Source organism: Coregonus clupeaformis, unplaced genomic scaffold, assembly GCF_020615455.1.
Source record: "Coregonus clupeaformis isolate EN_2021a unplaced genomic scaffold, ASM2061545v1 scaf2555, whole genome shotgun sequence".
Classification (NCBI taxonomy): Eukaryota; Metazoa; Chordata; class Actinopteri; order Salmoniformes; family Salmonidae; genus Coregonus; species Coregonus clupeaformis.
In genome coordinates, this window is record NW_025536009.1 from 13,464 (window position 1) to 26,055 (window position 12,592).

Sequence of the window (12,592 nt, forward strand, 5' to 3'; positions counted from 1 at the left end):
GTATCCTCCCCCTCTCTCCCTCTCTCCCATACCAGACCAGACCTGGTGGAGTAGTATCCTCCCCCTCTCTCCCATACCAGACCAGACCAGACCTGGTGGAGTAGTATCCTCCCCCTCTCTCTCTCTCTCCCTCTCTCCCATACCAGACCAGACCTGGTGGAGTAGTATCCTCCCCCTCTCTCCCTCTCTCCCATACCAGACCTGGTGGAGTAGTATCCTCCCCCTCTCTCCCTCTCTCCCTCTCTCCCATACCAGACCAGACCTGGTGGAGTAGTATCCTCCCCCTCTCTCCCTCTCTCCCATACCAGACCAGACCTGGTGGGTGTATCCTCCCCCTCTCTCCCTCTCTCCCATACCAGACCAGACCTGGTGGAGTAGTATCCTCCCCCTCTTCTCTCTCTCTCCCTCTCTCCCATACCAGACCAGACCTGGTGGAGTAGTATCCTCCCCCCTCTCTCCCTCTCTCCCATACCAGACCAGACCTGGTGGAGTGTATCCTCCCCTCTCTCCCTCTCTCCCATACCAGACCAGACCTGGTGGAGTAGTATCCTCCCCCTCTCTCCCTCTCTCCCATACCAGACCAGACCTGGTGGAGTAGTATCCTCCCCCTCTCTCGCTCTCTCCCATACCAGACCAGGCCTGGTGGAGTAGTATCCTCCCCCTCTCTCCCATACCAGACCAGACCTGGTGGAGTAGTATCCTCCCCCTCTCTCCCATACCAGACCAGACCTGGTGGAGTAGTATCCTCTCCCTCTCTCCCTCTCTCCCATACCAGACCAGACCTGGTGGAGTAGTATCCTCCCCCTCTCTCCCTCTCTCCCTTTCTCCCATACCAGACCAGACCTGGTGGAGTAGTATCCTCCCCCTCTCTCCCTCTCTCCCATACCAGACCTGGTGGAGTAGTATCCTCCTCCTCTCTCCCTCTCTCCCATACCAGACCAGACCTGGGTGGAGTGTATCTCCCCTCTCTCCCTCTCTCCCTCTCTCCCATACCAGACCAGACCTGGTGGAGTAGTATCCTCCCCTCTCTCCCTCTCTCCCATACCAGACCAGACCTGGTGGAGTAGTATCCTCCCCTCTCTCCCTCTCTCCCATACCAGACCGGACCTGGTGGAGTAGTATCCTCCCCCTCTCTCCCTCTCTCCCATACCAGACCAGACCTGGGTGGAGTAGTATCCTCCCCCTCTCTCGCTCTCTCCCATACCAGACCAGACCTGGTGGAGTAGTATCCTCCCCCCTCTCTCCCTCTCTCCCATACCAGACCAGACCTGGTGGAGTAGTATCCTCCCCCTCTCTCCCTCTCTCCCATACCAGACCAGACCTGGTGGAGTAGTATCCTCCCCCTCTCTCCCATACCAGACCAGACCTGGTGGAGTAGTATCCTCCCCCTCTCTCCCTCTCTCCCTCTCTCCCATACCAGACCTGGTGGAGTAGTATCCTCCCCCTCTCTCCCTCTCTCCCTCTCTCCCATACCAGACCAGACCTGGTGGAGTAGTATCCTCCCCCTCTCTCCCATACCAGACCAGACCTGGTGGAGTAGTATCCTCCCCCTCTCTCCCATACCAGACCAGACCTGGTGGAGTAGTATCCTCCCCCCCTCTCTCTCTCTCCCTTTCTCCCATACCAGACCAGACCTGTTGGAGTAGTATCCTCTCCCTCTCTCCCTCTCTCCTCTCTCCCATACCAGACCTGGTGGAGTAGTATCCTCCCCTCTCTCCCTCTCTCCTCTCTCCCATACCAGACCAGACCTGGTGGAGTAGTATCCTCCCCTCTCTCCCTCTCTCCCATACCAGACCAGACCTGGTGGAGTAGTATCCTCCCCCCTCTCTCCCTCTCTCCCATACCAGACCAGACCTGGTGGAGTAGTATCCTCCCCTCTCTCTCCCATACCAGACCAGACCTGGTGGAGTAGTATCCTCCCCCCTCTCTCCTCTCTCCCATACCAGACCAGACCTGGTGGAGTAGTATCCTCCCTCTCTCTCTCTCCCTCTCTCCCATACCAGACCAGACCTGGTGGAGTAGTATCCTCCCCCTCTCTCCCTCTCTCCCATACCAGACCAGACCTGGTGGAGTAGTATCCTCCCCCCTCTCTCCCTCTCTCCCATACCAGACCAGACCTGGTGGAGTAGTATCCTCCCCCTCTCTCCCTCTCTCCCATACCAGACCAGACCTGGTGGAGTAGTATCCTCCCCCTCTCTCCCATACCAGACCAGACCTGGTGGAGTAGTATCCTCCCCCTCTCTCCCTCTCTCCTCTCTCCCAGACCAGACCTGGTGGAGTAGTATCCTCCCCCTCTCTCCCTCTCTCCCATACCAGACCAGACCTGGTGGAGTAGTATCCTCCCCCTCTCCCTCTCTCCCTCTCTCCCATACCAGACCAGACCTGGTGGAGTAGTATCCTCCCCCTCTCCCCCTCTCTCCCATACCAGACCAGACCTGGTGGAGTAGTATCCTCCCCCTCTCTCCCTCTCTCCCTCTCTCCCATACCAGACCAGACCTGGTGGAGTAGTATCCTCCCCCTCTCTCCCATACCAGACCAAACCTGGTGGAGTAGTATCCTCCCCCTCTCTCCCTCTCTCATACCAGACCTGGTGGAGTAGTATCCTCCCCCTCTCTCCCTCTCTCCCATACCAGACCAGACCTGGTGGGTAGTATCTCCTCCTCTCTCCCTCTCTCCCATACCAGACCAAACCTGGTGGAGTAGTATCCTCCCCCTCTCTCCCTCTCTCCCATACCAGACCAGACCTGGTGGAGTAGTATCCTCCCCCTCTCTCCCTCTCTCCCTCTCTCCCATACCAGACCTGGTGGAGTAGTATCCTCCCCCTCTCTCCCTCTCTCCCTCTCTCCCATACCAGACCAGACCTGGTGGAGTAGTATCCTCCCCCTCTCTCCCTCTCTCCCATACCAGACCAGACCTGGTGGAGTAGTATCCTCCCCCTCTCTCCCTCTCTCCCATACCAGACCAGACCTGGTGGAGTAGTATCCTCCCCTCTCTCCCTCTCTCCCATACCAGACCAGACCTGGTGGAGTAGTATCCTCCCACTCTCTCCCTCTCCCTCTCTCCCATACCAGACCAGACCTGGTGGAGTAGTATCCTCCCCCTCTCTCCCTCTCTCCCTCTCTCCCATACCAGACCAGACCTGGTGGAGTAGTATCCTCCCCCTCTCTCCCTCTCTCCCATACCAGACCAGACCTGGTGGAGTAGTATCCCCCCCTCCCCCTATCTCCCTCTCTCCCATACCAGACCAGACCTGGTGGAGTAGTATCCTCCCCCTCTCTCTCTCTCTCCCATACCATACCAGACCTGGTGGAGTAGTATCCTCCCCCTCTCTCCCATACCAGACCAGACCTGGTGGAGTAGTATCCTCCCCCTCTCTCCCTCTCTCCCATACCAGACCTGGTGGAGTAGTATCCTCCCCCTCTCTCCCTCTCTCCCATACCAGACCAGACCTGGTGGAGTAGTATCCTCCCCCTCTCTCCCTCTCTCCCATACCAGACCAGACCTGGGTGGAGTAGTATCCTCCCCCCCTCTCTCTCTCTCCCTATACCAGACCAGACCTGGTGGAGTAGTATCCTCCCCCTCTCTCCCTCTCTCCCATACCAGACCAGACCTGGTGGAGTAGTATCCTCCCCCCTCTCTCCCTCTCTCCCATACCAGACCAGACCTGGTGGGTAGTATCCTCCCCCCTCTCTCCCTCTCTCCCTCTCTCCCATACCAGACCAGACCTGGTGGAGTAGTATCCTCCCCCCCTCTCTCTCTCTCCCTTTCTCCCATACCAGACCAGACCTGGTGGAGTAGTATCCTCTCCCTCTCTCCCTCTCTCCCTCTCTCCCATACCAGACCTGGTGGAGTAGTATCCTCCCCCTCTCTCCCTCTCTCCCTTTCTCCCATACCAGACCAGACCTGGTGGAGTAGTATCCTCCCCTCTCTCTCCCTCTCTCCCTTTCTCCCATACCAGACCAGACCTGGTGGAGTAGTATCCTCCCCTCTCTCCCTCTCTCCCATACCAGACCAGACCTGGTGGAGTAGTATCCTCCCCCTCTCTCCCTCTCTCCCATACCAGACCAGACCTGGTGGAGTAGTATCCTCCCCCTCTCTCCCTCTCTCCCTCTCTCCCATACCAGACCAGACCTGGTGGAGTAGTATCCTCCCCCCTCTCTCCCTCTCTCTCTCTCCCATACCAGACCAGACCTGGTGGAGTAGTATCCTCCCCCTCTCTCCCTCTCTCTCTCTCTCCCATACCAGACCAGACCTGGTGGAGTAGTATCCTCCCCCTCTCTCCCTCTCTCCCATACCAGACCAGACCTGGTGGAGTAGTATCCTCCCCCTCTCTCCCATACCAGACCAGACCAGACCTGGTGGAGTAGTATCCTCCCCCTCTCTCTCTCTCTCCCTCTCTCCCATACCAGACCAGACCTGGTGGAGTAGTATCCTCCCCCTCTCTCCCTTTCTCCCATACCAGACCTGGTGGAGTAGTATCCTCCCCCTCTCTCCCTCTCTCCCTCTCTCCCATACCAGACCAGACCTGGTGGAGTAGTATCCTCCCCCTCTCTCCCTCTCTCCCATACCAGACCTGGTGGAGTAGTATCCTCCCCCCTCTCTCCCTCTCTCCCTCTCTCCCATACCAGACCAGACCTGGTGGAGTAGTATCCTCCCCCCTCTCTCCCTCTCTCCCATACCAGACCAGACCTGGTGGAGTAGTATCCTCCCCCTCTCTCCCTCTCTCCCATACCAGACCAGACCTGGTGGAGTAGTATCCTCCCGCTCTCTCTCTCTCCCTCTCTCCCATACCAGACCAGACCTGGTGGAGTAGTATCCTCCCCCTCTCTCCCTCTCTCCCATACCAGACCAGACCTGGTGGAGTAGTATCCTCCCCCTCTCTCCCTCTCTCCCATACCAGACCAGACCTGGTGGAGTAGTATCCTCCCCCTCTCTCCCTCTCTCCCATACCAGACCAGACCTGGTGGAGTAGTATCCTCCCCCTCTCTCGCTCTCTCCCATACCAGACCAGGCCTGGTGGAGTAGTATCCTCCCCCTCTCTCCCATACCAGACCAGACCTGGTGGAGTAGTATCCTCCCCCTCTCTCCCATACCAGACCAGACCTGGTGGAGTAGTATCCTCTCCTCTCTCCCTCTCTCCCATACCAGACCAGACCTGGTGGAGTGGTATCCTCCCCCTCTCTCCTCTCTCCCTTTCTCCCATACCAGACCAGACCTGGTGGAGTAGTATCCTCCCCCTCTCTCCCTCTCTCCCATACCAGACCTGGTGGAGTAGTATCCTCCCCCTCTCTCGCTCTCTCCCATACCAGACCAGACCTGGTGGAGTAGTATCCTCCCCCTCTCTCCCTCTCTCCCTTTCTCCCATACCAGACCAGACCTGGTGGAGTAGTATCCTCCCCCTCTCTCGCTCTCTCCCATACCAGACCAGACCTGGTGGAGTAGTATCCTCCCCCTCTCTCCCTCTCTCCCATACCAGACCAGACCTGGTGGAGTAGTATCCTCCCCCTCTCTCCCTCTCTCCCATACCAGACCAGACCTGATGGAGTAGTATTCTCCCCCTCCTCCCCTCTCTCCCTCTCTCCCTCTCTCGGTTTCCCCCCCAGCCGTCATCTACCATATTGATCTGCGAAAGGAAAAGCTCCTCGATCCAGAGCTGAAACCAGAGCCCCTCAACAGATGGAGAAGAAATCTGAAAACGGTGCAGACGGCAGATATGCTAGAGGTAGACATAAGTCTATGGGGGTAGATGGTTATAGTGTGTTCTGATGGGAACCCAACTGGCTGGGGGGTTGGGGGATGGGGAGCTCAGATTCGGTCTGAGACTGAGAGTGAATTAACAAGGACTGGCTTTTCTCTGACAGGAACAATGAAGGCCGACCAGCTTCTGTTGGGCTTGAAGGACTACAGTAGGGTTATGTAGCTATGTGGTCACTGTCTGAAAATCTTTCCCCCCTTGTCTTTGGGGATAAATCATTACAGAATATCACTATGACAGCCTTGCTGTTCTGTTGAGAATACAATAGATACTTTATTGTCCATTTGATGAAAACAGAAAAAAAGCCTTTTTCCTTACACCCTCAGACACACCCACATGTTGAGAGGTACAGGGTCAGTCACGGTGCAGCATCCCTGTACAGGGTCAGTCACGGTGCAGCATCCCTGTACAGGGTCAGTCACGGTGCAGCATCCCTGTACAGGGTCAGTCACGGTGCAGCATCCCTGTACAGTCAGTCAGGGCAGCATCCCTGTGGGTGTCGCGGTGGCATCCCTGCCAGGGTCAGTCACGGTGCAGCATCCCTGTACAGGGTCAGTCACGGTGCAGCATCCCTGTACAGGGTCAGTCACGGTGCGGCATCCCTGTACAGGGGTCGTCACGTGCGGCATCCCTGTACAGGGTCAGTCACGTGCGCATCCCTGTACAGGGTCAGTCACGGTGCGGCATCCCTGTACAGGGTCAGTCGCGGTGCGGCATCCCTGTACAGGGTCAGTCACGGTGCGGCATCCCTGTACAGGGTCAGTCACGGTGCGGCATCCCTGTACAGGGTCAGTCACGGTGCGGCATCCCTGTACAGGGTCAGTCACGGTGCGGCATCCCTGTACAGGGTCAGTCACGGTGCAGCATCCCTGTACAGGGTCAGTCACGGTGCAGCATCCCTGTACAGGGTCAGTCACGGTGCAGCATCCCTGTACAGGGTCAGTCACGGTGCAGCATCCTGTACAGGGTCAGTCCACGGTGCAGCATCCCTGTACAGGGTCAGTCACGGTGCAGCATCCCTGTACAGGGTCAGTCACGGTGGCTCCTGCAGGGTCAGTCACGGTGGGCATTACAGGGTCAGTCACGGTGCGGCATCCCTGTGCAGGGTCAGTCACGGTGCGGCATCCCTGTACAGGGTCAGTACGGATGCGGCATCCCTGTACAGGGTCAGTCGCGGTGCTCCTGTATAGGGTCAGTCACGGTGCGGCATCCTGTACAGGGTCAGTCACGGTGCAGCATCCCTGTACAGGGTCAGTCACGGTGCAGCATCCCTGTACAGGGTCAGTCACGGTGCAGCATCCCTGTACAGGGTCAGTCACGGTGCAGCATCCCTGTACAGGGTCAGTCACGGTGCAGCATCCCTGTACAAGGTCAGTCACGGTGCAGCATCCCTGGATGGAATGCTGCTGGTCCGCCTCTCCAGCCTCTAGGATACCTGCCGAGATAATTGATAATTGTCTGTGATGTTGCTTTGTTTTAATACGTTTCTATTTATAGGAAGCACCAACTGATCTTGTGGTTGCTGTTTGGGATCCCGTGTGGCTCAGCTGCTAGAGCAAGGTGCTTGCAATGTCAGGGTTGTGGGTTCGATTCCCACAGGGGACCAGTACGGGCGGAAAGTATGAAAATGTATGAACTCGCTACTTACTATAAGTCGCTCTGGATAAGAGCGTCTGCTAAAATGTCAATGTTTATCTCTTCCTAATGTGTCTCCACTGCCATTGTACCCTTGAGCAAGCTCTCCTTCCACCCAGGGGCACTTCCATTTCTCACAAAAAAATAAATAAAAAGGATCTATTCTCTTCTAATGTCTCCCTCCACCAGGCCATCTCGTGTCGTGCCAGTGCGCCTTCCGGGTCCTTCTTCGCCAGGGACAACACAGCTAACTTCCTGACCTGGTGTCGTCAGGTGGGGGTGGGAGAGACCTGTCTGTTTGAGTCTGAGGGGCTGGGTGAGTACGGCTGCATGTCAGTTTGCATTAGTGTTCTGTTTTGATTATTGCAAGCTAGAACAAGTACAATCAAATCAAATCAAATGTTATTTGCCACATGCGCCGAATACAACAGTGAAATGTTTACTTACAAGCCCTTAACCAACACTGCAGTTTTAAGAAAAAGAAAAAAGAAAAGTGTTCAGGAATTTTTTTTAAATAGCAAATGGTTAAAGAGCAGCAGTAAAATAAAATAACAGTAGGGAGGCTATATACAGGGGGTACCGGTACAGAGTCAATGTGCGGGGGTACAGGTTAGTCCAGGTAATAACGAGGCTATATACAGGGGGTACCGGTACAGAGTCAATGTGCGGGGGGTACCGGTACAGAGTCAATGTGCGGGGGGTACCGGTACAGAGTCAATGTGCGGGGGTACCGGTTAGTCCAGGTAATAACGAGGCTATATACAGGGGGTACCGGTACAGAGTCAATGTGCGGGGGGTAATTGAACAAATTGCAGAGATCTCAATGACTACTCGTTAGGTTCTAGAACAATGCCTCCGAAAGTTCCTTGAATTCACTCAATTGAAATGGAATTAACCCCAACCCTGGCGAGAACAGTACACTGCTCTGGTCACAGAGAGTCAGGTTTCAGTTTCCTTTAATAAATATGGCCAAATAATAACAACTATAGAGAGCACAGCGCTTGTAACGCCAAGGTAGTGGGTTCGATCCCCGGGACCACCCATACACAAAAAATAAATAATGTATGCACGCATGACTGTAAGTCGCTTTGGATAAAAGCGTCTGCTAAATGGCATATTATATTATATATTATAACTATAATAAGTCCGAAATAAGTTGAAGATTGAGAATATGACTTCTGAAGCAAGTCATACTAAATATGGCCTTGTCCGGATCTGCCTCAGGCACTTCCAAAGAGGAGGATAGACCCCGATCGACCCTGATAGACCCAGACCACCGTCTATGGGTGGTGGACTGACTGGCGGGATGCAGAGAGAGACAGCAACACAAAGGCATCTCTTAGATCACTCTGATTCAGATTCCGAATGACTATGCTGATTATGCTGGTGGCAGACTGGACTGACTGAGCTCCCTGACCTGTCCCCCTCTCTCCCCACCCCTGTCCCCCTCTCTCTCCCCACCCCTGTCCCTCCACCCCTGTCCCCCTCTCTCTCACCCTGTCCCCCCTCTCTCCCACCCCTGTCCCTCCACCCTGTCCCCTCTCTCTCCACCCCTGTCCCCTCTCTCTCCACCCCTGTCCCCTCTCTCTCCACCCTGTCCCCCTCTCTCCACCCCTGTCCCCACTCTCCCCACCCTGTCCCCCTTTCACCCCTGTCCCCTCTCTCTCACCCCTGTCCCTCTCTCTCACCCCTGTCCTCTCTCCCACCCCTGTCCCCCACTCTCCCCACCCCTGCCCCTCTCTTTCCACCCTGTCCCCCTCTCTCTCACCCCTGTCCCCCCTCTCTCACCCTGTCCCTCTCTCACTCCCCTGTACTCTCTCTCCACCCCTGTCCCCTCTCTCTCTCCACCCCTGTCCCCTCTCTCTCCCCACCCCTGTCCCCTCTCTCTCCACCCCTGTCCCCTCTCTCTCCACCCCTGTCCCCCTCTCTCTCACCTGTCCTCTCTCTCTCCCCTGTCCCTCCACCCTGTCCCCCTCTCTCTCCACCCCTGTCCCCTCTCTCTCCACCCCTGTCCCCTCTCTCTCCCCACCCTGTCCACCTCTCCCCACCCCTGTCCCCCTCTCTCTCCACCCTGTCCCCTCTCTCTCACCCTGTCCCCCTCTCTCTCCACCCCTGTCCCCTCTCTCTCCCCCCCCTGTCCTCTACCTGTCCCCCTCTCCCCCTGTCCCCTCTCTCCCCACCCCTGTCCCCACTCTCTGTCCCCCTGTCCCCCTCTCTCTCCACCCCTGTCCTCTCTCTCCACCCTGTTCCCTCCCACCCTGTCCCCCTCTCTCCACCCCTGTCCCCTCTCTCTCACCCTTCCCCCTCTCTCTCCCACCCCTGTCCCCCTCTCTCTCCCCCTGTCCCTCACCCCTGTCCCCTCTCTCTCCACCCCTGTCCCCCTCTCTCTCCACCCTGTCCCCCTCTCTCCACCCTGTCCCCTCTCTCTCACCCCTGTCCCCTCTCTCTCCACCCCTGTTCCCTCTCTCACCCCTGTCCCCTACCCTGTCCTCTCTCCACCCCTGTCCTCTCTCCCCACCCCTGTCCCCCCTCTCTCCCACCCCTGTCCCCCTCTCTCCACCCATGTCCCTCTCTCCACCCCTGTCCCCCCTCTCCCCACCCCTGTCCCCTCTCTCTCCACCCTGTCCCCTCTCTCTCCACCCCTGTCCTCTCTCCTCCACCCTGTCCCCTCTCTCCACCCTGTCTCCCTCTCTCCACCCCTGTCTCTCCACCCCTGTCCCCTCTCTCTCCCCACCCCTGCCTTCCACCCTGTCCCCCTCTCTTTCACCTGTCCCCTCTCTCTCTCACCCTGTCCCCTCTCCCCCCCTGTCCCCTTCTCTCCACCCCTGTACCTCTCTCTCCACCCCTGTCCCCCTCTCTCTCCACCCTGTCCCCTCTCTCCCCACCCTGTCCCCTCTCTCTCCACTTTCCCTGTCCCCCTCTCTCTCTCCACCCTGTCTCTCTCTCTCCACCCTGTCCCCCTCTCTCTCCCCACCCTGTCCCCTCTCCACCCCTGTCCCCTCTCTCTCCACCCCTGTCCCCCTCTCTCTCCACCCCTGTCCCCTCCTCTCTCCCCACCCTGTCCCCCTCTCTCTCACCCTGTCCTCCCTCTCTCACCCTGTCCCCCTCTCCTCCACCCCTGTCCCTCTCTCTCCACCCTGTCCTCTCTCTCCACACCCTGTCCCCTCTCCACCCTGCCCCTCTCTCTCCACTGTCCCCTCTCTCTCCACCCCTGTCCCTCTCTCTCACCCCCTGTCCTCTCCTCCCTGTCCTCTCTCTCCACCCCTGTCCCCCTCTCTCCACCCTGTCCCCTCTCTCACCCCTGTCCCCTCTCTCCACCCCTGTCCCCTCTCTCTCCACCCCTGTCCCCTCTCTCCACCCTGTCCCTCTCTCTGCCTGTCCCCTCTCTCCCTGTCCCCTCTCTCTCCACCCCTGTCCCCTCTCTCCACCCCTGTCCCCTCTCTCCACCCCTGTCCCCTCTCTCTCCACCCTGTCCTCTCTCTCCCACCCCTGTCCCTCTCTCCCACCCCTGTCCCCTCTCTCTCACCCCTGTCCCCTCTCTCTCCCCACCCTGTCCCCTCTCTCTCCACCCTGTCCCCTCTCTCCTCACCCTGTCTCTCTCTCCACCCCTGTCCCCTCTCCTCTCCACCCCTGTCCCCTCTCTCTCCACCTGTCCCCCTCTCTCTCCACCCCTGTCCCCTCCTCCACCCTGTCCCCTCTCTCCCACCCCTGTCCCCTCTCTACTCTCTCACCCTGTCCCCTCTCTCTCCACCTGTCCTCCTCTCTCTCCACCCTGTCCCCTCTCCTCCCCCTGTCCCCCTCTCTCCCCACCCTGTCCCCCTCTCCCCCACCCTAGTCCCCCTCTCTCCACCCCTGTCCCCTCTCTCTCACCCTGTCCTCTCTCTCCACCCCTGTCCTCTCTCTCCACCTGTCCCCCTCTCTCTCCACCCTGTCCCCTCTCTCTCCACCCTGTCCCCTCTCTCTCCACCCTGTCCCCCTCTCTCTCCCACCCCTCTCTCTCTCACCCTGTCCTCTCTCTCCACCCCTGTCCCCCTCTCTCCACCCTGTCCTCTCCACCTGTCCCCTCTTCTCCACCCCTGTCCCCTCTCTCTCCACCCTGTCCCTCTCTCTCACCCCTGTCCCTCTCTCTCCACCTGTCCCCATCCACCCCTGTCCCCTCTCTCTCCACCCTGTCCCCCTCTCTCTCATCCTCTCTCTCCACCCTGTCCCCCTCTCTCTCCACCTGTCACTCTCTCCCCCCTGTCCCCTCTCTCTCCACCCCTGTCCCCTCTCTCCCCCCTGTCCTCTCTCTCACCCCCTGTCCCCCTCTCTCTCCACCCTGTCCCCTCTCTCTCCACCCTGTCCCCTCTTCTACCCTGTCCCTCCTCTCCTCCCCCTGTCCTCTCTCCACCCTGTCCCCTCTCTCTCCATCCCTGTCCCCCTCTCTCTCCACCCCTGTCCTCTCTCCACCCTGTCCCTCTCCTCCACCCCTGTCCTCTCTCACCCCTGTCCCCTCTCTCTCCACCTGTCCCCTCTCTCCACCCTGTCCCTCTCTCTCCACCCTGTCCCCCTCTCTCCTCCACCCTGTCCCTCTCTCTCCACCCCTGTCCCCCTCTCTCCCCCTGTCCCTCTCTCTCCACCCCCTGTCCCCTCCTCTCCACCCTGTCCCTCTCTCTCCACCCCTGCCCCTCCTCTCCTCCACCCTGTCCACCCCTCTCTCCCCACCCTGTCCCCCCTCTCTCCTCCCGCCCTGTCCTCCCTCTCCCACCCCTGTCTCCCACTCTCCCTCCTGCCCTGTCCTCTCTCTCTCTCCCCCTGTCCCCCTCTCTTCACCCCTGTTCCTCCCTCTCTCCCACCCTGTCCCCCTCTCTCCACCTTGTTCCTTCTCTCTCTCCACCCTGTCCTCTCTCTTCCACCCTGTCTCTCTTCCACTTGTCCCTCTCTCTCACCTGTCCTCTTTCTCCCCTGTCCTCTCTCCACCTGTCCCTCTCTCTCCAACCCTGTCCCCTCTCTCTCCCCACCTGTCCCTCTCTCTACCCTGTCCTCTCTCCTCCACCCTGTCCTCTCTCCACCTTCCTGTCCCCTCTTTCTCTCACCCCTGTCCCCTCTCCACCCTGCCTCTCTCCACACCCCTGTCCTCTCTCTCCCCACCCCTGTCCCCTCTCTCTCCACCCTGTCCTCCTCTCTCTCACCCCTGTCCCCTCTCTCTCCACCCCTGTCCCC

General features: G+C 58.6%; 1 protein-coding gene across 1 annotated transcript in view; it reads left to right on the forward strand.

The window, feature by feature from the left end:
* The first annotated feature begins 5,585 nt into the window (after positions 1-5,585).
* LOC121531576 (growth arrest-specific protein 2-like) overlaps positions 5,586-12,592 on the forward strand; it is a 31,742-nt gene continuing 24,735 nt past the window's right edge. Inside the window, exons 1-2 of the mRNA XM_045219639.1 lie at positions 5,586-5,722; positions 7,580-7,706. Coding sequence (XP_045075574.1) covers positions 5,714-5,722; positions 7,580-7,706 — 136 coding nt within the window. The 5' untranslated portion in view covers positions 5,586-5,713. The remainder of the gene's footprint in view (positions 5,723-7,579; positions 7,707-12,592) is intronic.